At 43.0% G+C, this 25,476-nt stretch overlaps 1 protein-coding gene across 3 annotated transcripts in view; it reads left to right on the top strand.

Moving 5' to 3' along the window:
* The first annotated feature begins 1,508 nt into the window (after positions 1-1,508).
* DNM3 (dynamin 3) overlaps positions 1,509-25,476 on the top strand; it is a 387,192-nt gene continuing 363,224 nt past the window's right edge. For all 3 annotated transcript variants that reach the window (XM_033092677.1, XM_033092678.1, XM_033092679.1), the window contains exon 1: positions 1,509-1,839. In XM_033092677.1, the coding sequence (XP_032948568.1) occupies positions 1,679-1,839 (161 nt within the window). In that variant the 5' untranslated portion in view covers positions 1,509-1,678. The remainder of the gene's footprint in view (positions 1,840-25,476) is intronic.

Here is a 25,476-nt window from a genome sequence, read left to right on the forward strand (position 1 = left end):
TATTTGTCTTTTTCTTCTACCTTTTGAAGAATGTTGAGGTATAATTTACAATGCAATGCACAGATCTGAAATGTTTAGTTCAATGAGTTTCAGCAAATGTAACACGCAAATCAAGACACAGAACATTTCCGTCACCTCCACAAAGGTCTTCATGCCTCTTGCGGTCAATCTCCACCCCTCAAAGGCAACCTCTGCTCTGATTTCCATCACCATAGCATCGCTGTGCCTGTTTTAGAACTTCGTAGAAATGGAATCATGCCATATGTACTTTGGCATCTTTCATTCAACAGAATGCCTCTGAGATTCAACTATGTTGTTACTGCATCAGAAGTTCACTCATCGTTGAGGTTATTTCACTGTGTGCACATATCCTACTTGTTGAGTCATTCACCTTTTGATGGACAGTTGGGTTGTTTTTACTTCTTTGCTTATTATGGACATTTTTATACAGTTCTTTTTAGGGTGAGAGGGCAATTTACAGCATTGAATGTGGAGACTAGAAAAGGTGAGTTCAGTTTTGAATAAGTTAAGTCAGAGGGACTTGTGGGACATTCAGGTAGTGAGGTCCAGGGCGAGTGAAGTGCAGCCTGAGGCACAGGAGAGAGAGGACTGGGCCAGCCATTTAGCCAGATGTGGAATTACAGCCATGGGAAAATCCTGGGGTGGAGCGTAAAGTGTGAGACAAGGTAAGAATGAAATCCTGAGGATTATGGATATTTGAAAAGAGGAATCCTCCAAGAGGCTGAGAGAAACATGACCATTTATCTTTGTGTCCCCATCGCCAGGCACAGGACCTCATGCACGGCTTCTCAATTTGCTACATTTAACCGAATGGGTGCAGAGTACATGGTTATTGATGGACCCTCTGAAGGGCATAGATTGGGAGGAGTAGTGGCGTGGGGAGTCACAAAGGACAGAACGAGCTCGGTTGACTGGAGAGGGACAGTGATGAGCGGTAAGCACGAGGGACTCCACGTTTGCTTAGGCGGGGCTGGGAGGGCGGGGTCATTAACGTTAAATGATTAGGTGGGGTCGGACTATGCAGAGCACGAAATGGATGTCTGATGGGAGAATTTAGGCTCCACCAGGCCGGCCACCCCGGGAATAGCCAGGTTCTGGATCATGGCGTGAGAATATGAGCTTCCCTTCTGGGAAGTGTCCTCTGGAGGCGGCGGTGGTGGTGCCACTGTTGGTGGTGACAGTGCTGAGATATCAGTGGTTGTGGTTCCCCTGGACTTGGGCTGCGTAGCTGCTCAGAGGGAACAGTGCCACCGGCTGCTGCTGATTTCGTGCGAGGCCCTGTCCGAGGCTGTAACTTTGCCTCTGAGCCTCCGCAGCAGCAGACGGAGGCCGCGGCATCTGGCCACAGCTGGGAGGCAAAGGCAGTGAGCGCGCCGGGCGCCGGGTGTCTGGCTGCGAACCCTGGGGCGGGGCCGCGGCGGGGTGGGGGTGGGGCCTCGGAGTCAGGCCACGCCCCCGCCCGGCGCGCAGGCGCGCTGTGGGCCGTTAGCTGTCAGGAGCCAAGCAGCGGGCGGGTGGCGGGATCCGACGTCGGCTCTGGACCCGGCTGACTGAACCCAGCGCCGCAGCTGCGGGGAGGGCAGCGCAACCCCGGCTCCCCGCGCGGTCGCAGAGGCGAGCAGGGACTAGCGGGCGGCCCGCCCGGGGCGCAGGCGAGATGGGGAACCGGGAGATGGAGGAGCTGATCCCCCTGGTGAACCGTCTGCAGGACGCCTTCTCGGCGCTGGGGCAGAGCTGCCTGCTGGAGCTGCCGCAGATCGCCGTGGTGGGCGGCCAGAGCGCAGGCAAGAGCTCCGTGCTCGAGAACTTCGTGGGCAGGTGAGCGCTGGGGCGTGGGGCCGCCACCCCGCTCCTGGCCGTTGGAGCCCGAGGCGGGGACCGGGGCTGCTGCGGAGTGGGGGGCAGAGCAGCCGGGTCGGGGGCGGGGGGCGGGCGGGGTCATCGTGGCTGCGGGCATCCTCCGGCCCCCGCCCCTCCCCGCCTGCTGGCCCCCCGGCTGCCTTTCATCCTGCGATACAAAGCCGTTTCCTCCACGTCCACCGGCCGGGAGTCAGGGGAGGGGGTCCGCCCCAGCATCAACTTCCCCCCGCGGTGCGCGCCAGCTCGGGCGGGCAGCCAGCCGCCTCGTAGCGCCCGGCACTTCCCAGTCCCCTGTCCTCTGTTCTCCCTGCCCGACATCCCCTCCTTTTCCTGTCGGCCTCCCCGAGACTCTCCGTGGAGCTCTGGGGTTTATCTCTCCCCCCTCCCCCAAGAGATGCTTCCCTCCTCACCCCGGTTCCCGACTCCTCTCAGCTGTCTACTGTTCGAGACTGTCGTCGCCTGCCCCTAGCAGGGGAGGCGGGGTACGAGGAGAAAGACCTCGTTTGTTGTGGTGAAGCTTTATCCAGCCACGCTTCCCCACCATTCTCCTCCCTGGGAGTCAAGAATAAAAGGTGGTGTGTTCGCGTGTGCACCTAGTCACAGCTCCAGGCATATGTCGGAGAAACCGAGGCGCAGCAGGGAGCCGGGTGAACGTGGACGTGGGGCGTCCAGGTGCCTTGTCATTCCTGCATCATCTTGGAATGGACCAGCATCTTTCTGGCGCGCTCTCTGCGTCCCCCTCCCCCAGCATCGTCTTCCTTTCCATAAGCTCTTATTGGTCCTGCCAGCCTTCAAGAGAACATACTGAATCTAAATTATAGTTAGGGGTTTCTTCGTAACTCTTACTACAGAAAAGGCTCAAGAATTAATTTTGGAGTTGGGAATCAGCATTTCTTCCACTGAGCAATTCATGAGGGATTAAGTTACCTTAAGGGCCTTGCCTGAGGGGAGTGCAGACATTTGCTAAGAAAAGCCCATTTGAAAGCGTTACGAAAGCTGAAATCTGTTTCCAGGTAGAAATATACAGCAGCTCAGAGAGTGGGCCCGAGGGAGGACAATCCAGAGATTGCACTTTACTCTTTATTTGGATGGTTACTGATTTGGGATTCAGAAGGTTCCTGTTTCCTTTCCTTTTCTCTGCAAGAGTTTAGTGCTGTGTCAGATGTAGATAAACCCCCACATCTCCTTTGGGAATGTTAGTATCCGTGAAGTGCATTTTCTTTTCTCTCAGATGATGCTCTAGCTCTCAGATGGTACTCTTCGTTGTTTTACGCACCCTCCCCTCCCCCATGAACTAGAAAGCTCAGAAACCTTATAAAAAAGTAAAATTGCTGACAAGTGGCCGGTGACTTTGAGTAAGTCTCTTAAACCACTTTGCCTCGGTTTTGTCATTTATTGAGTGATGAGAAAGTGATGATAAAGCATTTTTCCTACAACATCATGGACATGGTGAAGTGATGGATGAATATGTGATTTCAAACATACACACACAACAGTCACATACTCAGTGGTTTTACTTTCTTTGGTTTATTGCTAATGAAATTCACTATATTTAAAGTGGCACCCATAGGGAAAGTGAGGTTTGATGACAATATATTTTTGGGTTTTCAAACTCCAGAGCATTTAACGTGATGCTTTAATAGTCATTTAACTACTTTTTGCTTTTAAACAAATACTTAAAGGTAAAAATTGTTAAGTAATTCAAATGCAATTGCCATATTTTTATGCATCTTTCATGTATTTGTTTGGATGAGCCTGTATTACGAATGCATTGTTTGTGGCAAGAGCTTTTGAACCTAATATCAATTTTATGTACATATGTCAATTATATTCTTTAGGTTTTCAAATCCTATTACTTCTTAATGCTATCATAAAATTGAACACATTTCCCCTCAGCAGCTATATTCTTTTGAAATGAGAATTTTAAACAAGAGGTATGGAACAGTAAAACATTTTAGTTTGAACATTTTTCATGATAACATGAAAATAGGGACAGTATAAACATTACACAAATCAGAGCATTTACTGGAATACATTAGTAATTTGTTATATTTTTTAAAGGTTTACCAGTAATTAATTACTGTTAGAATGTCAAATCAAAAAACAACAAAAAGAGGATGAACATAGAGGGAAAACCTCATTTAGTAATATATAAAGGCTTTATTATCTGTGGAGATGACAGGTGCCTAGCAAAGCCTATATATTAGGAAGCAATTTAATTGAAAGGGACATTTGATTTTAATAAAGGTTTCAGTCATTGAATTATTGAGGAATCTAGTTTCTAATTATAAACCAACCTGAGGGAAAAAGGAGTTCTCTCTTCTAATAGGAGATTCATCTTAGGCAGAAAAAAACAACTTTTTATCGTTTTATTATCCGGACATTTTGTGATAAAAATAAAGTCCTTTCCTTTAAGGGTGAAACTTTCCTCTTTTACATGTTTTTAAGGTTGATCTATGCGCAGTTATTGAAAATTGTCATAAGACGAGGGGTCATTGCTTGTGTAAGCTAATAGTATTTGCTCATCATTTATGCTTGTTCTCTTCAAAATAATGATGCATTTTCTCCTCGGTATTTGACAATCCATCTTTAGTGGACTATCCATATCTTCTCCTCTCAGATTTGTTTATATGGATTTATTTTGGACACCACTGAATGAATTTTGATATGAATGTGGTTTCTTTACATTAAACTATAGCTGTAAAATCCAATTTGGGGGTGACAAGTTTATGGTCTGAATATATGGGTTCACTAGCTGGCTTGGGCTCTGCCCATTGGTTTGATTTCTGTATGGAAGAATTGAATTTAACGAACTACTTTCACATCCTTTTTTTTTTTTTTTGGCAGTCCAATGAGATGATGATGATGATGGTTCACATTTGCTGAATGCTTGCTAAGCAACAGTTGCTATTCTAGGTGCTTTTACATGGGTACTCTCATTTAATCCTCATAAAACTGCAAAGAGGAAGGTACTCTTACGAGTTCCATTTTACAGAAGAGGAGATTGAGATTTAGAGAGTTTGAGTAACCTGATGAAGACTACCATAAAAATAGTGGAGCTAGAATTCAACCTGAGGTGTCTGGTCTCTGTACCCATGCTGTAAAACCTCTGTGCCATATTGCCCCGTCCATATTGAGACTCACCAGTGCGCCTGATAAATGCTTTTAACTTCTTTCTTCAATCACCCTTAATGCACCACCTAAATAAAAATAGCTGCTATATGAATAATTTTATTCCTATTTATGTATGTCTGCCTTGCCTCATTTCACAGAGGATTTGAAGCAGCCCCTTAGGCAACAGCAACATTAGTTAAAAGATAAGTATATTTCTTTCCTATATTAGACATTCTTGAAGGGAGCTCTAGAATGTAATTGGGTTGTTTATTTAAGTATATGTTTAGAGTGCATGTAACTTGTTTATAGAGGTGTTAAGTGAAAACTACTAGTTGCTAATGTGCAAATATGTCTTTAATGGTGTACGTGCTAAAATCATTAGTTCTTCAATGCTAACTATATAGGCAGAGGATTCCACATTATTTTATTCTAGCCTGAGTGATAAACAGACTTTCCATTTTGCACAAAAAGAATAGGTTTTGTGATTATTGGGGATCAAATAAAAGACTTTTTTAAAGACTATGTTGAGAAAAGTTTATTTCAATGTGGAAATGTCAAATAACGTATATTTATTTAGTTGTGAGGTTTCTAAAGATGGATATGTTGATTATCAACTTAAAGTTGTTTTGCAGGAGAGCCTTAAAAGTGGGCCATTTGATGCTGTTGTTGAATGGACATGACCAGACAATTTTCTGAAAGTCCAAAAGTCATTTACATGGCTTAGACAGACACGAATCCATCCTTAAATCCTTTGATTTCAAGAGAGTATTTAAAAATTGAAGAGGCAAGAGTCCTCTAATTGCAAATGAGATTAGTCACAGAAGCATTAATATTACTAAAAGTTCTTAATTCAGAAATAGGTTTGTACTGAGGGAAAAGATTTTTTTAAATATCAAAGAATCCAAATTAGTGAATATTTTTCAACAAATGGCGTCCAAGTTTTAGCGTTATTAGAGAAATGGATCCTAACAACAAAAACGTGATAATTGTTGAAAATCATACTTCATGGTTCCCAAGAGTCTAAATAAAGTATCACAATCATGAACTGTTTTTTGTCCAACAATAAATTGCTAAAACCTGAAATCACAAAGATATTTTTGCCAAATTAACATTAGATAACGTACTTTTAGGCTATCACAAATTCACAGTTGGAGCTAATTGCCATAATCAACTTAATTCTTTTTTTGTGTTATTAATATCTGAGAAGCAATACAATTAGGTGAACTGGACTGGATAGGGTATCTCTGTTTTGAAATTAACTTATGATGAACAGATATCAAAAATGCACTTGATTAACTTCTTTAAGAGTCAACTCTGGAGGAAACTTAATAGTCAGCAGTGCTGGAGGGTAGGCGATTGGGTTCTTCACCGATGGAACACACATTTAGTATATTAGGTGGTTTTGTTTTGTTTTGTTTTGTTTTTTGGTAGTACCTTTTGCTCGGGCTAAAAAATGGAGTTAGATTGTGATATTTTACTTATTATTATGTTTTATTTATCTTTAAGAGAGGACGGAAAGCAGCTAAAAGAAATAGATGATTTTGTTCCTCTCCCACCAAAACCAAATCAAGAGAGCCCCAAGCTAATGTGCTGTATAGACTGCCTACCTCCAGGTTCTCCTTTGCAATTTCTCACCTTGTCAGCATTAATTTAAAAATTCTAATGGACATATTTTACTAAACACATTTTTATAAAGTAGAAGGAAGAAGGGGAGCAGTATTTGTTTAGCCTTCATGGTTGGCAGGCATGGACACTGTTACATGCTCTCCATGCCTTCCTTGCCTGACCTATTTTCACATCCCCATGTTAAGAGGGGAGGAAACTCAAGGTTAGAGAGACAAGTCATTTGGGGAGGGTCATATGGCTAATAAATGGCCAAGCTGGAATTTAGTCTTGGGCGTGACTCCTACAGATACTGTTGAAATATGAGCAGTAAAGTCATTGAGCATGTAATTATTGAGTTCCAAGTATACTGGGTAAGAATATAGAAGGAAGTGTGACTGTATAGAGGCTGGTATATATGTAAAAAGAGAACTGTCAGCATAAGGTATGAGACCACATTTCCAAATGGGTTTGTAAAATGAAGGCAATTGGGTATTATGCAAACTAGTTGGAACAAAATAATATATATTCTGCATATGTATATATATATAAAAGAAAACAACCCTAAAAAATTACAATTTTAAATCAAATTGGGATATCAATGGAAAGTAGACAATATGCGTTTCCAGTGTCATTTGGCGGCTGGTATCATTTTGATTCAAGGCTGCGTGTACTGAAGTATCAATGTCAGAGCAGGGAGTTGGTGATCTGTGTCTCAGTGTCAGACTTGACAACAAGGCATTGAATTTAGACTGTCACTTTATCACAAAGAGATACTGTATATTGGAGAGGGCCCAAGAGAAGAGTAGCAGGAAAGAATAGAGGTTGGAGAAATTAAAAATATAACTGGATGCAGGAAGGCTAATTGCGAGAGGAGGGATCAGACCAAGTGTTTTGTGAGGGCCTCCAGGGCACGAACACTTAAGGCAGGTGGGATTCTACTTTCTTGTTCAAGAATAAGGCATTTATTTAAAGTAGTGGCCTATGCTGAAGACACAATGTAAAGGAAAACGTTCAAAAGGCAAATGTGAGAACGGAATGTGTTGTTTAGAAAGCGGGGAGGGTAAAGATGGAGGTTTGGCACTAAGTGATGTTCATTTCTTGAGTTAAACACCATTCCAAAAAATGGTAGGGTTTGTTAGTACCATGTTGGTGACTGTGTGTGTGTGTGTGTCACAGGTAGTCTTACTTAGTCTTTCTTTTATCAGTAGCAAGGCCTGGCATTTCGCTAGGCTCTGTGAGGCACTTTCTCCACAAGCTTAATTTTCCCCAAGGTCGGAAATAGAATGGAGAGCTGAGTTTGGAACTTGGTATTCAGACCTGGGAGCCCTGGGCCAGTTTATCATCTTCTCTTTCTCCTCTTCTGTTTTAAAGTGCCCCCCCACACCCTCACTCTGCCTCCTCCTTCTCCCATTCCCTTCCATGGGACCAACCTTTCCTCCTTGCTTCTCCCCTCCGTTACTTTTCTTGATAGCAGACCAGCAGTGACGTTTTATTATTTTTTTCCCCATATGCAGTAGTGGAAGGACACGGGGGCAGGATTTTTCTCAGGTTTAGACCAGGTCATTTGGTTGAGGTAATATACTCTAAATTGTGACTTTTAGAGAACAGGCGGGCTGAGGAAAAGACTAAATGAAATAGTGGACGTGGTCATACGTTTTTAATATTTTCCCACCACGTGGGCGTATCCAGAAAGGTGTGCCTGGATGGTCACGGATAGGCCTTACTTAAACCAAGGAAAGCTGTTGAAAAGTTGTGTGTAAATAAATAATTTAAGTGGAAAGGTTACTACTTAATAGAATGGGTGAACTCTTGGTAAAATAAAAGATATATTTGGGTAGCAAATCTTCACCCTTCCGTCTGCCTGTTTCCTAGTTTGACTTTTCTGTGCTTGTATTCTTAGAGCGAGGCCCATCGATGTAGAAATTTTAACAATGAATTTCAACAAGCAGTAATGTTGTGTTAAGTCCTTACTGTTAAATGCTAAGAAAGGCAAGATAGTTGTTGAGGAAAAGGGTGATATATTCATGAATGTTGCAGGATTGTTTTGGGTCTTGTTTCTCTCTGACTCCCTGCTGCAAGTACTCTGTTACCAGGAATTTAAAAGTGTAAGCTTCCCTTGTGACAGCATCTCATCCATTTCCCACTACGTCAAGGTCATGGTGCACCTGTCACTAACACACACGTATTAGAAGTGGGTAGGGATTCTGAAGAGCTTCATTGTCTATGGTTTGATGGCTTGGAACTGAAAAGACTAATCCATTTCAATAAGTAAGTTGGTGGGTGACTAATGATGTGTATGGTACTTGTTTGCTTCGGTCCTGAAAAGGCCAATATTTGAAAAGGAGTCATCGTACCTTGGTGATAGAGTACAGCAGTAAATATAGCTACAATATCGTGATTTACAAGAAAAATACATATTTGGTCTTCATCCCCCAGTTCCTGGCTCACAGCTCCTCAAACCCTTGGAATTTCTTAAGCGTTGACAGCACATAGATGTCTTCTGTTATGTTAATGAGATGACTATTGGTTGTCCCTGGGTCTACTAAGGATGGGGGAGGATCACCAGAGGAACCAACCGTGTGGTCAGAGGGGTGGAACGTTCCGTCTCTCCCCACCACTCCGCCTTCTCCACGGAGTGGCCAGGGGCTGGAGATTGAGTTCGGTCATCGCAGGCCAGTGATTGAATCCATCATGCCTCCTAGTGAAGCCTCCTTAAAAACCCAAAAGGATGGGGTTCAGAGAGCTGGTGAGCTTGTGGAGATTTGGGGACAGTGACACACCTGGAGAGGGCATGGGAGCTTCGTGCCCCTTCCCACATATCTTACCCTATGCATCGCTTCCTTCTAGCTGTCCCTGAATGATGTCTTTTATGATAAACTTGAAGTCTAGTAAGTAACATGTTTCTCTGAGTTCTGTGAGCTGCTCTAACAAATTCATCGAACACAAGGAGAGGGCCGTGGAGGGGGTCTTTGGAGCCACTTGCTTATACCCAGTTGGTCAGAAGCACAGGTAATAGTCTGGACTTGTGAATGGGATCTAAAACGTGTGTGTGTGTGTGTGTTTCTGGGTGGGTGGGGGCAGTCTTGTGGCACTGAGCCCTTAACCTGGGGAATCTGATGCTATCTTTAATTTGTAGGACGCCTAGCTGGTGTCCGACAATTGCTCGGATGTATGGGGAGCGCCCCCTCTCCAACACACAAGTTGGAGATTGCATCCAGAACCTTTTTTTTTTTTTTAATAAGTTTTATTAGGGAACATTGGGGAACAGTGTGTTTCTCCAGGGCCCGTCAGCTCCAAGTTGTTGTCCTTCAGTCTAGTTGTGGAGGGCACAGCTCAGCTCCAAGTCCAGTCACCATTTTTAATCTTTAGTTGCAGGGGGCGCAGCCCACCATCCCATGTGGGAATTGATCCCACAACCTTGTTGTTGGGAGCTCGCGCTCTAACCAACTGAGCCATCCGGCCGTCCCTCTGCCAACTCAGCGGCAGCTCATTGTCTTCAATCTAGTTGTGGAGGGTGCAGCTCACTGGCCCATGTGGGAATTGAACTGGCAACCCTGCCGCTCAGAGCTCATGCTCTAACCAACTGAGCTATCCGGCCGCCCAACATCCTGACCCTTTTAGGTGCCTTTAGAAGTACAGAGTGTTTTGGAGAATCAAAGGAAAAGAGCACATCTCTGTAGAGAGGAAAGATTTCATGAGAAAGATAGGATTTGAAATGAACCTTAAAGAGTAAGAATTTGATAGGTTGAGACGGGGCCAGAGGCATGGAAGTCACAGCTGGCAGCCTTCTCTGACCTACTGGTTACCTGGGGTTGGTTCCACACTGTTCAGCACTCCAAAATTTTTGACTGATTTCCATTAGGTTTTGGCCCCTGAGGCAGACTGCAAGTTCTTTATTGGTGTTCCCCATAGTATCTTGCACAGTTCTGTTTTAGGTACTTCATTTTTATTGAGTTTTCACTAATTAAATTGTTGACCTGACTTAAGATGGACTGGTAGTGGGAGTGAAAATCCTGGTTTTTAGTAAGAGATTTCTTTTTTATACTTTAGAGGTAAAATTATCTGTGTGTGATGAACTAAAGCTCTTAGCCTGATAAACTAATAACTCTTAGCCCACCTGCCTCCATTGTTGAGTTTTCCTCCAAAGCAAATATGTGGGTTTCTGTGTAAGATTTACCTGAGGAACTTGTCCACATAAGGGTTCCCAGGCTCTGCTCGTGGAGACTGACTCAGTGTAGCCATAGTTTTTCAAAAGCTCTCCTGGTGCTTCGCTAAGGCATTTCAGTCTACTAACCGCCACTTCCACAGTCCCTATTATTTCTGCAGCTATGGATGAGGAACGAAATGTGTCTTCCTTTCCCATCAGGACACTGAAACTACCCTGGCCAAGGGCACTGAGTATCTCCAAACAGCTAAATTTGCTTTCGAAGTATTTCTGATCGCTTATGCTTAATTCCTACAACCACGGCCTGAGATCAGGTTGTCATCATTCATCTTCCGGACGGTAGCAATAGAGCAAATGTTTTCCCCATCCGCGACGCTCCATTCTAACTCCCACACAGCCATAGCATGGTTCAGAGGGAACTAAAATTAAACGATGTCACGATCCTGGAGAAAACTTTGCAGTTCCTGATGGCTACGGCATCAAAACGGTGCTTTTTGGTGTGCATAAGAGGCCCTGCGTGGCCCAGCCGTCTAGGTCACCTGTTATCGTTTGATCCAGCTGTGTTTCATGCCCTGCTCTCACTCACCATGTGGTTTCACATTTTTCTGCCTTTTTTTTTTTTTTCTTTTCACGGAGATCCCTTTATAGGAAAAATATTATCCTTCACCAGGTTAACTCCAGTTGTTTTTCACTCAGGTCTCCTCTCCTCCTGGAAGCTTCTGCTGCCCTCCACGCCCTCATCTCTCCCAGGTTACTTGTCCCTCTTCTGGGCACCCATCACTCTGAGCCGTTCTCTAATAGTGTGCTTATTACATTATCTTCCATTTTCTTCTTCTGCCACTAAATTGTGAGCTTCTTGTGGGCAGAGTCTGCTTTATTTATTTATCTTCACTGCTGGCCCATAGTAACTCCTGGGTAAATGTTGACCGAATCAGTCAGTCAATATAAAGGAGGGGTGTCAGCTGGTTCGTCGGCAGCATTTGATGTGCGCTGCCCCCTCACCGTGTGCCAGGCACTGTCTTAGGCAGCAGAAAGACATTAATAAGCAAAGAAGCACGCTCCCTGCAGCGCGTGTGGTCTAGTGAGAAGCCCAACAATACAACAATGTGTACTTGTAATTCAGAATAGATGCGTGACAGAAATGATCAGGGCACAGTGTGACTGAGCATGACAGAGGGGGACATACGTGCACCCGTCTGACCAGGTGGTCAGCCATGGGCAGCGCCAGGGCAAAGGCCTCCGTGCAGGAGGAACGGGGGCAACAAGGCTTTGCGGTGTATGTTGCTCTGTGTGTTGGAGGGACTCCAAGTCAAGTCCGTGCCCCCAGAGTGCGGTGTCAGGGCAGTGTGGCGTCGAGGGGGTGTCACGGGGAGCTGAGGGGGGCTTCACTGCGGTCAGAGATAGTTTAAATTTTGTCCAAAGTGCAACGGTAAGCAACGGAAGGAAGGATTTTAATCAGGCGGCGACGTCACGTGACTTACACCCGAAAAAGCGCCCTCTAGGTCAGTGCTGCCTGAGACCGTGGTGACAACCCATGTGGCCATGGTGGCTAAGGAGCCTGACAAACTGAAGTTGAAACACATACTTGATTTTGTTATTTGAAACATTTTTGAAGGCTGTTTAGAACTGCGAGGAAAGAGCCATTTCATTGGAGTGGCAGGAGTGTCACCTGGAGAGAACTGAGAAGGGAACGGGAAGCCAGTCGGTGGGGACAGGGTGTGGAGACAAGTCTGCTGAGAGGAAGCTGGAAGAGGAGGGGCTGTGGCCTAAGGGAGGGCACTTTTTTTTTTTTTTATGGGAGACTTTAGAGCATTTTTTTTTTTTGCTAGTGGGAATGATCCAGGAGGTGCTCCAGGGCAGGGAGACGGGAGAAGCAGAACAGACAAGAGGAGGTGCAGTGGGGTGGCATCCAGAGGGAGGCCTCAAGAGGTAAGCAGGAACCTCGTCCACTGACACAAGGGCGAGGAAGCCCGGACGGAGGGAGAGGAGAGGGGCACAGACTGGGTGCAGGGACGCTCGGGAAGTGTGAGGTGATGCAGCAATGGAAAGAGGAAAAGGTACACCAAGAATATCTGAGGAAGTGGTAATGTGAGCTCAGGAGGGAAATAGCTTTCAAAACGTGTGCGAAATCGCCCTTCTTGTAAGTCAAAAACACCTAAGTGGACTTTCTGAAATGCAGGTGTTATCAAGCTACGGTACTGCTAAAACCCCACTTACCCGGCGTCTTAGCACGATGCAGTTTCCTTGGTGATCTGCCATCTGCCTCCCACCCGCTCTTCTCTCCTGCCGTCCTTCCCATCGCCACAGTGTTTAGTCCTGTGAACTGCCGAGTCCCTAGAGTGGATCAAGCTTAACACATGTTCCCCTCAACCTGGAAGGCTCTTTGGGTTCCCCTCTGCGTGCCCAACTCTAGTCAGCTTTCAAGACACAGCTACCATCTCTTCTTGGAAGCCTGCTGTAAGCCCACAGGTAGAAGGTGTTCACTGCATGTGTGGTGGAAGACTGGAGATGCTCTAAGCATTTTGAAAACAGACTTATCCAGAGAGGTAGTATTGTGTGCACAGACACCCACAGGGTTTTGAACATACGTGGCATTCTGCGTTTGAGTCCTCATTTACAGAATGGAGGTAATATACACGATCTCAAGTCGTTTTACAAAGTGTGAAAAGTGGCTTTTAAATGTCTAGTACGTAGACCCCTCAATAAGTGATAGTTTAAAAATCAGGGCTTAAACCAACATTTACATGTAGCAAAACATACCTAAGAGATGGTGTCCATTGCAGGGATTGCCAGGACACCTGCGCTATTTAAAATGCTGTATTTTCTTGGCATAACATTTAAGACAAATCATGGAGATCTATAACTGAGGGCTGTTTTTTCCAAAAGGTAATATTTCTTCGGAATGATTTGTAGGTTTCCTGGTTTGGACCAGTGGGTGAGTGAATGGAGGAATCCAGTTGGTATAGAAGGAAAGTATGTATATTCGGATCTACCCTGCGTATTTTCCAGTAAGGTCTCCAGATGCCTGAGCTTTAAGGAGCTGTGCCAGTGAGGAGGGAGAACAAGACCTGGTAACCAGTTAAAAGGAGCTAACAGTTTACGATAAAGCTTGCCAGGGGAGAGGACAAACTCCCAGTTGTCTATAGAACAGACAGGACTTGTGGAAGCATAGTGTGTTAAGTGCAGGCCCCGGAGGTTGGAAAACGGGCTTTCCTATTAGGCTGGGACCAAGAAAAGCACAAAGAGATCACAGTTTAAATGCATAACATATATACAACAAACACCCCTATGTGGGAGAGGTTATAACATTCATTGCCGAATTGTCATTGTGTGGCTTTTTTTATTCAGTAGCTTCTCTCTTTAAAAAATGGTATATAAACGAAATATTTATGAATCTTGTTTTCTTAAGGCTTTGTATTACTATATTAGAGATGTTTTAATTTTCAGATGTTGCTTGCCAAAAGTTTCTGATTCTTGCCTGAAAACTTTGTTCTTATCATGTAGCTTGGAGTTCTAATTTAGAGAGAATCTTTTTGTGAGGCTAAGTTGTTTTATAATGAAATTAATCAATCCTTAATTTGCCTTTTAAAACACAGACTTTTAATTGTTAATTGGAGAAAAACATTTCTGTAGTTCATAAGGAGTTAGCTATCATACTTGCAAATAAAACCCTTTTTAAATTTAAATTTATTTATGTCCTTCTTTTCCACAAAGGATTTGAGATGACTTTCTACAAACCCTGTTTATTCATTCATTTATTTTTCAACACATATTTTTGGGGTATTGGACACATAAGATGAAACAATAAAGTAAAATAGAAATGAAGAGGCAGGACCAAGATAAAAAGTAATTAAGGTAAGACCAAGAAATGGAGAATAGGAAATTTCCAAACATGAAGATTATCGTAATAGTGGAATTGAACACATGTAAGCACCCTGGTAGTTAAGGGGAAAAAGTGAAATATGATTTGTTATCAGAAAGAAGAAAGAAGCATTCATATTTACAGTTTCCTCTAGAGCTGAGTCAAAACCAATTTCTCATATTCTATGACAGCCTGTGGGAGGTTCCTTCCTCTCTGATCTGGCCCATTATCGGGGTTCAGCTGAACAGGTGACTTTAGATCTTGAGCCTAGATCCCATTCCCATATTTCAGATGCACGCGAAGATTTCAACTTAAACGCTCAAACCTTTACCACTAGATTCACCATGTTCCCTAGGTAACTCATTTCCTATGTGTATTGATGGATTTCACTGTTCTTTTAATCAACGAACCTTGAAACTTGCATAGTTTCTTTAACTCTCTTCTCCTCACACCTACTCAGTTTTGTGGGTTCTGCTTCAGTGGTACCTTTGTTTTCTTTTGGTGTTTTTCCATTTCAGTAGGTGTTGTCCCAGTTCAGAACTCACTTTCCTTTTGTTTGATCTGTTGCGATCTCTTCGGAGACCCAGTTCTTCCAGGGTCAACCCCTATTTAAGTCATCTTAAATACTTTTCACTGGAGATGAAGTGAACACAACTGTTCATGGCACAACTCTAATCATCATCATCCCCTTTTCTTCCATAATAAAATCCTAACTTCTTGGCATCACGATTAACACTTTCTGTGATTTGGCCTCCTACTGCTTTCCAGCATGTCTTCTGTTCTTCTCACTCACCAAAAGGACCGTTCTCTGGAACATTCCTTGTACCTTCTCTCCCTTGTGTCACGACCCATACTGTTTCCTCCATCTTGAATGCTTTTGCTCTTTGTTTTCCTCCCGTTTTATTTCAATTCATTAAAACTTTACGGATGTTTGCTATACGCAAAGGGTTATGCTTGCTATTCTGGATTCAAAGATGAGAATGATTATTTTCCCTCCCTCAAAGATCTCACAGCAGAAGAATTGGTAAGTTGAAGTTTACATGTTGCCTCCTCCCTGAAGCCTTTCTAATTTCCCAGGTTAAATGGATTTTACTTTCCTTCATGTTTTTTTTTTAAAGCCTTCACTTGTATTTGTTTTTAAGTAGGCCTTATTGACAGCTTAAGTGTGACTTATTTTATATGCTCCATTATTTTATAAGCTTCTATGAACCACATAACCTGTATCTTAAGATTGCAACGTGTGACACATCAGAAGTGTCCCCTCGTAGGTGTTCAGTACATTTTTGTAGGGTGGCACACACGGTCCCTTGGCTGAGATGACACATAGGTCTTAGGAAGTAGATATCATTGTCTATCAAAACATGCACACTCAGTTATGTTTTTATGGTCTTGTTTTAAGAGCTGCTTTTGGGTTTTATTTTAAAAGTGTGGGTGTGTATAAGGTTCCAATATAGGCCGATCATTTTTTAAACTTGACGACACTGGGTGTGACCACACATGGAGCGCGGCCTTTGAAGTTGGCAGGGACTCCACACAGCGCATGGAGAAGAGCCGGGAAGGGTCTGGGCAGAGATAGGCGGCTTCCTTCAGGGCAGCAGTCTCCCCAAAGGATGAGCGAGCCAAAGGTCAGGCTTGGAACGGATCTGAAGCGAAGTGGTGTCCCTGTGAGAGGAGATGGCTTTTTGTTTTTGTTTGTTTTTAGAATGGCTTTTGAAATTTAATATAATTCTGGCTCGTGTTGTGGAAATGGTCACTGGTTAAGAACTGGAGGAAGCCTCTTCTTGCCCCTACCATGATTGCTTTGCGAGTATTTCTCTGGAAACCCTATATTTTAATATGGCCGTTTGTGCTTTCCACCTGAAATATTTGGAATACAGAAGTCACATCTGTACTAGGCTGTCATATGTCACATTTATGGTCCATCCACTCCACGGTTCTTCTGCTAAGAGATGCCTAAGTGACGTGTTATGGGGAGACGTAGAGCATATGATTTTTCTTTCAGATGTTAATGCACCCAAAGTATTTTTCATATATTTATGGTATTATCTGTCACTCACAAATTTTTCTGCATTTGCTTTGAACCTGCTTTTATTTAAATTTAATTAATCTCTTCTTGGAATAATGTATTCTTCACATTTATGATCCACTTTGGAAATTATGAACAGGCCCCGAGTTTATGTATGCTTGAGTGTCAAAGGGAATCCCTATTATCCCTAGTTTTTGGCCTTTGTGGGATATACTTCATTGTGGTACCTTTGGTTCTATATCATAAATATGTGTTTATCTGTCTGTATTTCCCATAGCTTACCATATTTTAATCTATCAAAGATGCCACAATTTTAAGATGCGCCATTATTTGATATATAGCTAAGAGAGAAGAAAAAGAAAACCACTGGCAATTAAACACAGTGCTGTCTTATCACTTAGAAATTTTGTTTCATATTTATTTGAAAAGCTGTCAGACTTTAGAAATAGATTTCGATCATCTGTCACTCTTATGCATACATAAGATACAAGATGTACATGAAGTAAATTGGTTAATTATTCCCCAAGCTTCTTCACATTGGGTCCCAGTCTTGGATTACTCTTCCAAGCATGACTGATATCTGTGGTCTTCTATCCATTATCACCCCCATGCTATTAAGAGTATTGGTGGTGACGCATTTCTTTAAAAGGTGCTCCTTGCTTGAGCAAGAGTAGTGTAATAATATTTCCTCACAGACAGCATCTCTTAGAGTCGACCAATTTTGGAATTCTTTGGTTCCTGACGTGAGACCCACCCTCCCCGGTAAGGGTGTCAGGTGGTGTCCTGAGGACAGCGTGTGGCATGCCGGGCATCCATCTTCTCTGTGGTCCGCCCAGGCCAAGGGACAGAAACTGAAACGCCCTGAAGTACTTGGTGGCAAGCCAAGTGATTTTTCCTGTTTTCAATCTCAGCACTGCAGTTTACGCATTGTGTGAATGAGTGGAAAGTTTTGAGCAAGAAATAGGTCCGTGCCAGATCCATCTGAAATGCTCAAACCCACCTATTTAATGGCATCTTCTCAGACATGCAGAATGGAGTTAGAGATGTCCCACCTCAACAGTGTTTCAGGAAGAAAGAAAGGAAAATTAGCTCTCGGCAACTCAGCTTGTCTTACTAAGTAGGCTCTGTCTATTTAAAAACTGCATTTTTTTCTCTTCGCTCTTTCGTTGATAGAGCAATTGCAGTATGAGAAGGACGAAAGAAGCTTCTTGGTGGTCTTTATTTAATTCTTAAAGTATAGTGGCATCGCTCATTTTTCCTGCGTGTGCTTTAAGTGTGTCTGAACATGGTTATGTGTGGTCTTTGGAGCAAACCATTTTGTGAATGTTTCGGGGCAGACACTGTTGCTTTCCCCTCTGAATTAAGGTGAAAACACCTGGCTCACAGCCCAAGTGCTGTTTCCTTTGCCCTTCCCGTCTGTCTTGCCCTTCACATGCCTGGAGAACTGTCATCTGCTTGTCACAGCTTGGCCACATAGGATCTGAGCAGAGTTCAAACTTCCCAAGATCTCTAGGGTGTGATTTTCACTCTTGTTTGAATTTGTCTCTTCAGAGTCATTTCCTCTTAAAGGAAGTGGGTAGTTATAGCTGTCATTTCTAGTTAACTGTTGATTTGTGCTGGTTTACTCTAGAATTACTCTTCTTCACTTTATGCTAACCATGTTTTCCCTGTACCCATATCCACATAGGAACTTAAGCTCTTGACCTGAAATTTTGGCTGTTTCTCTTTTTTCATTGACGTAATTACAGATGGATTCATGTCATGACAAGGATCATTAGCTATTACTGAAATGTATCCTGGGTTATTACTGCTAATGTATTTAACTGCTTTGCCTTACTCTTATTGTTTTAGAAATTAAAACTAATGCTTGTAAGTGATAATCGGTTCATGCTACCTTCTCAAGACAGAAATCAACTAATCACCAACCATTGTCAGTTTAACTAAACCTTCAACTAGTTGAAGATGGGAACTGATAACTTTTCTGTGGACTCAAGTTAATTTTTAAATATGGAAAGTTCTGATGTTTCCTACAGTTTTAATTACAACAGATCATATCTGATAGTTAGCTTTCTTCACTAGTCATTTGGGTGTTCTGCAAAGGGTTGGCCCTAATTCCCTGAAATAAGAAAATGAAGAGTTGATCTTCAGTTAAATAGGTATCTATTGAACATTTGTATGCCAGTCACCTTGCAAAATAGGTTCTGTATCAAAAAGAGATGGAATGGTCCCTGCACTCAAAATTATATTCTCTTAGGGGAAAAATACAACATGAAACAATGAGAAAACAGCATAAGACGCTAAAACAAAATGCTAAGTTAAACATATTCGGGTACCCAAACCGCCTATACTTGTAATGGGCAGTCCCAGGGGAAATAGTCCACTCTGAAAGGTGGTACGTAGGAAGAGTGCATGACAGAAGGACCACTTTGGTGGGCCCTGGAGGATGATGTGGTTTGGGAAGACACAGAAAGGGGGCAGGTGCATCTGGAGGAGGAATGGCATGGATGAATACCTGAGGACATGGAAAAGTCTGGAGTTTACAGGGAACAGCTTAGCCACGAGGTTGAGTATGTGCTAAAGGAGGCAAGATTCTAAATGACCTCAAACGCTGAAAGTCAGGAGTTTGCAGTGGACGTTGTCAGAAGTGATGGGACAGAGGCGGCCATGTGGGACGGAGGGAGATCGGGGAGGAACCAGCATGCACTGTTGAGTGACACAGTCCACAGGCGTGTATGTCTTCACTTCGCGCTCAGAGCCTGGAGCCGCAGGACAGATGTGTGCACTGCAGCCAGGGACCTGATTTTCCAAAGGGCTGAATAGTACTTCGTAGAGTCCCAAACAAAACACCGTGCAATCTTCTCTCAGTTCCTATGGTCATTTCATTCCCAGAAAATTCAATGGCTTGCCTAAATCCCTGTTTATATATAAAACCAAATGAGGCTCTACTCAGATCGTTTCTCCAGCATGACTGTGTAGCTCAGTATTTGGAAATCACGCAGGATGCAGGAGAGTTGTGTAGGACTCTCCCACGAATTCAGGATGTTTGACATTCCTGGTCCCGCAATCTCTGTGAAACATCCCACACATTTCCAAATTATGCTCCCTAGATACCCACTGCCCTACTGCTGTATCAGTGACTATGTAACTTACATACCCTAATTCTCCCCTTATTTTTATTATTTTGTTTAAATGTCTGATTGCTGCAGCATTGCTGTTTTTACCTGCCAGAGAGACCAATTAAAAGGTAATCCCTGAATAAGTCAGCAGTCATGTATGAAGTGTTTTCTCCAGGAAGAGAGATTCTGTGGGTTTAAGAGGCAGAAAATTCTTTATTCCATTCACTGTAAAGCACAACTGCGAAGCCCCCACTGACTGCCAGGTACCATGTACGTAAGAGCTAAGGCCTCTGCTCTCACTGAGCTGGCTAACAGCCCATCAGGAAAGACAGATGTGTGATATCTGTATGTGGAGAATTAGATAGGGGGATGTGGAGAATTAGAGAGATGACAAAGCCCTGAAGAGGGTTGAAGGGCGGTCCGGTAAAAAAATGACAGAGATTGTCACATGTGAGTTAGGTCTTAAAGAATGAGTATAATTTTAACAGGATTTTAAGAGTGCATTACTTCGTAACAGAAAATTGAATTTGAAATGACCTTTCAAGTCATATTAATTATACAAACCTTGCAATGAATTACAAAATGCCTAGTATTTCCTGAGATGATAAAGTTTCTTTGCTGTCCCCCATTTCTAGTTTTTTTTTTTTTTTGGTCCTTTCTGCAGTTAACTTTTTGATGTTTATCTTTGCATCTTTGTATCCAGTCTTCCCAACTGATTTATGAGCATAGGAACTATGCCTTTATATTTCACGGGATCTCCCATTGTGCTGAGCTCAGAGTAGCCGCTCAGTGAATATTGGACCTTAGAAGTGGTCAGAATAGTTTATGCAGCAGTGAGTGAGTTATTCGTAGTTGGGAATTATTTCTTTTATCTTCCTATTGGCATTTCCGAGGAAAAGCGAAGCCGGGCTGTTAGGAATTAGGATGCTCAGAGGACAGTCTCTTCCAGCCTCGTTGGTCAGGCCTCACGTGTGCTCTAAGTTGGCACTGTGTTGCTTTTCTCCTCGGCCCTTTCCTTAGGTAAGAGAAAATGTGGGAAGCTAGTATCCGCTCTGGAAGTCACAAATCACCCCTCAGGAGGTCTTTTTCTGAATGTCTGTTTCTCATTCAGGTCTAATTTGGACAAGGTGTTCTTTCTCTTTTTGGAGTGAGTTGAAGAGCAAGATTACAGGTGTTATCTTTTAATGGTTTGGGTCAAATTCGATAATATATGTGAAAGCATTAGAGAAATTGCTATCCTTTTGCTGCGATTAAGGTCGAGGGAGGAGTATAAACACAGCAGTGGTTCCATAATGACTCTCAGGGTCTGAGTCTTGTATTTGTCATAATGTGTGAAGACACTTGATCAGCGTTGTCACTTCACATTTCGTTGTTGTAGTTATCGGATGGGTTTGAATAGTTGAAGATACGATGGTGTCAGTCCTTTAAGAGGTCAAGTTGAATCAAGGTGCAGAGATCTTGAATGAGCTTCTCTCACGGTGAAGTTGCTGAATGTCTGTGAGTGGCACACTTCTCGTCAGTCAAATGGCATGCATCTCACGGGGCTGTCGTGTTCCTTTAGTGGGTTGGAGGGGCATGACACAGCCTGTGGTAAGCTTCATCTCCATACGGGTTTGCCATCAAGTAGTGCTGTGATTTAAAAGACGACTTAAGCCCCCCAGATTCAACAGGTATTTCCTGAACACCTACTAGCGTCTGGCAGTATTTTCAGAGCTAGAGCACAAAGCCCCTAACGCGAAGATCCCTATCCTCTGGGAACCCCCTTTCTAGCTGGGGAGATGGATAAACAAGGAGCATAATACATACGTCGGTTGCATGGTGAGGGAGAGGATGATTAAGATCGGGCCAAAACAAAGGTAAAGCAGGGCAGGTGAGATGAGACCAGGGGAGAGACACAAAGACGTGGAGCTGACAGCATCCATAGTGTCTCCTCCCGAGTCAAGAGCTGGCATTTCGAATGGCAACATAAGTTACTTAAGTTCATGAGACTGTGCTCAAACTAAGGACAGGAAGCTTTTGGAAGGTGAGGAACAGACATCTCTTAAAGCGCTCATCCCTTTTTCTAAAAAAACTACAGGTAAGCTTCAAAAGCTGTGCCAACGTCTGATGGTCTTAGCTCTGAGGCTTAAAACATGAAAAGTTATGTGCGCCCCCCACCCTTCTCCAGAAAGTAAGAACATAATGTCCTTTTATCTTCTTCAGTGACTGTAAAATAAGCATTCCTAATGGTACTGTATTATCAAATCTCTCCTCAGGAGCCATTTCCTTTACTTCCTAATGGACTTAGCTCTAATCCAAACCAGAGGCACATTTATGTGGTCTCTCATTCTGTGACGTTATGACTGTGAGTGTTTTCGAAAGTAAGAATGTTTCTAGTTTTCTTCTGAGTGTCACTCGACTGCAGGAAAGAAATGTGAGGAAGCCTCTTGCCAGAGCTGAAGTATTATAGCACATTACTTAGTCCGTGGTAAACAGTTTTTTTCCCCCCCAGAACTCATTTGACAACATGACTGTGAACTCAATTTTTTCATTTCCGAATCAGAGATGGTCATTTTTCTACATTTTAAAATTGGATGTCACATCCATATACATATATACAAACATACACATTTCTCAGCTAACTAGGTTTTCGGATTTAAAAATTAGATGGCATTGTTATATGCGTATGCATTGTGTATAGCTAGGTATATACACACACATAAGCATATTTTAGTGATTAAGTTTGTTTGATGAATCTTTTAATTATTTGAAACAATCGGCAACACCAGCCGTTTTTCTAGTTCAAGATTCCTTAAAATGAAATTAATTGTGGCATTCGTGTGAGTGAAAGTCGTTCAGCGTTTCAGTGGTGTCTGTGATAGTTCTTACGCTGAGATGTCGCACTGAGAAGGTATGCAGTGGTACAGTTGATGGAATTGGATTTTCAAAAATAATTGGAGAACACTGGGTTTATCATCAAAATCTGGCATCCCAATAGTTGTCAAGTGTGCACGTGTGCTGGGTGAGCCTGGGTGACTTGCTGGGCTTGCACTGATCGAGGTCATGGTTGTTCCGTATGAGTCGTGTACACTAACGCGACGAAAAATCCAGTTCTTCCCTTGGCCTAAGGGTGCAAATGTACCTTCCCATCTGGGTTGAAGGACTAACAGTGTCTCTTTTTGAAGGTAGGTTGGGATATAGGATGTAAAAATGATACTTGTGTAGGTTATGTTTGGCCTTTGAAGGAGTATAACCCAAATACCTAACTGACAGTAGAGTGTAGTGCAGTGTTTAAGGGCATTGATTTGAGCCGGAACGCCTGGGTTCTGCCGACTGGTAAAAATAACTCTCCAGACAAATCCACAAGAAAAATGGTTTATTTGGGGGAAAAAAGGAAAAAGAAACAAAAACCACCACCGCAGTGAGAGAACGCACACCTCCAACCCGGGGCTCCAACTGACTCCCACGTGAAGGAAAATAATGGCCCGCTTCCAAATGGCTGTTCTATTTTTCAGCAACCCTCCCCCTGAAGTTACCACAAAGTTCAACAGGAAGTCAGGGCTAGAGAGTCAAGTGGGGGGGGGAAGGTAGTGTGGGGGGTGGAGGCCAGCTCCACCCACAGTCCTCCCAGCTCCATGGTTAAGCATCCCAAGATGTCAGTTCACTTTTATCAGTTACAGTCCTGCCCTGCCATTTACTGGCCAGACAGCCTTGGGAAATCGCTTAACCTTCTGGGCCTTAGTCTCCTCTTTGTGAAATGATGATAACAGTAATTACCTTCTAGGATTGTTCTGAGGATTAAATGAGTTGGTATTTACGTGTTTCCCCCAAAATAAGACCTAGCCAGACAATCAGCTCTACTGCGTCTTTTGGAGCAAAAATTAATATAAGACCCAGTCTTATTTTACTATAAGATTGGGTCTAATATAATATAATATAATACCTGGTCTTACATTACTTTTTGCTCCAAAAGACGCATTAGAGCTGATGGTCCAGCTCGGTCTTATTTTCAGGGAAACACGGTTGTAAAGCATTTAGGACAGTGTTTGTTAAATAAATATAAAAGTAAATACCACGGTAAGTCTAAAGAAAGAGTCCCTATCCTTTCAAGATACGTACTTAAATCTTTACTGGTAAAATGATGTGATATCTAGGATTTGCTTCAAAATAATCGGTAGGAGAGTGGGCCATGAGCGTGGTCAAGAGAAGACTGGCTGTGGTTGATCATTGTCGAGGTGGGATATAGATACACCTGGATTTAGCACACTGCTCTCTCTACTTTTCTTTTTTAATTAGGGAATATTGGGGGACAGTGTGTTTCTCAAGGGCCCATCAGCTCCAAGTCGTCCTTCAATCTAGTTGTGGGGGGCGCAGCGCAACTCCAAGTCCAGTCCCCGTTTGCAATCTTTAGCTGCAGGGGGCACAGCCCACCGTCCCATAGGGAATTGAACCGGCAACCTTGTTGTTGAGAGCTCCGGCTCTAACCAACTGAGCCATCTGACTGCCCCTTCTTTAAGTGTGTTCTTGAAACACCATATGTAAAACGCATTTTGGTAAGTTAAAGAGTGTTTTGAACTCAAGGATTTTATGTCTATTAAACATAGTCCTAAGCAGAATTATTTTATAAAGCAGAGATTATTTTAAAGCAAAGAATTATAATTAACCTCTCATTGAAGTGTTTTGTAAAACTCCTTGTTTATAAGTTGAACTTACTCAAGGCGAGGACTCCATTCATCTTTATGTTTCCTCTACAATAAATATTTTTTGCCGAACTTACTGCCAAGTAGTAAAATGGGGGCTATCTTGAGTTTCTCTCCAATCTCCTGTCTAGTTCCATCCTCTATAGAGGTGCTACTTGCCAGTGAAATAGTTAGAAGATGATGCTAAAAGCAAAAAGAAGCACTAAAGGACATAGACAGTCTATAAACTAAACAACCAGGTTCCTAAATCAAGCCAGAATGAGGCTCCATTGCCTAAAGTCATCATTGCCATGACTTTCTTTTTGTTTTTAAGTTTTCCCTCACTTTTTTTTAAATTAGTTTCAGGTGTACAAAACAATGTAATAGTTACTAATTTAATCCCTTGCAAAGTGATAACCCCTCTCCCCCAATCTACTACTCCTCTGACATGGTATATGGCTGTTACAATTCCACTGAGTCTATTCCCTGTGCTGTACTCCATATCCCATGACAATACATATATTAAATGATAGTTGACATTCAGTGTTATTCAGCTTCAGCTTCAGGTGTACAGCGCAGTGGTCAGGCATCTACACCGTCCATGAAGTGGTCTCCCTAATAAGACAAGTGTCCATCGGACACCCTACAAAATCTTCACAACGTTATTGATTATATTCCCCAAACTGTCTTTCATATCCCCGTGGCAACAGTGTAGTTACCAACTTGTGCTGTCTAATCCCCTCACCTTCTCCCTCATCCCCACCCCACTCCCATCCAGCAACCCTCAGTTTTTCCTCTATATCCCTGAGACTAGTTTTTCCTCTATATCCCTGAGACTTTGCTCATTTATTCAGCTCATTAGATTCCACATGTAAGTGAGATCATATGGTATTTGTCTTTCTCCAACTTATTTTACGTGGTGACTTTCTCGCTTGCAGTGGAGTCTCTGCCTTTGATTTTTCTCCATTCCCATGGCCACTCCAGTGGCGTGTTCTCATTAACCCAATTCCTTGACCTTTAGCTACTGCACTGAAGAATTCGAGTTCACC

This window comes from Rhinolophus ferrumequinum, chromosome 22 (genome assembly GCF_004115265.2).
Source record: "Rhinolophus ferrumequinum isolate MPI-CBG mRhiFer1 chromosome 22, mRhiFer1_v1.p, whole genome shotgun sequence".
Classification (NCBI taxonomy): domain Eukaryota; kingdom Metazoa; phylum Chordata; class Mammalia; order Chiroptera; family Rhinolophidae; genus Rhinolophus; species Rhinolophus ferrumequinum.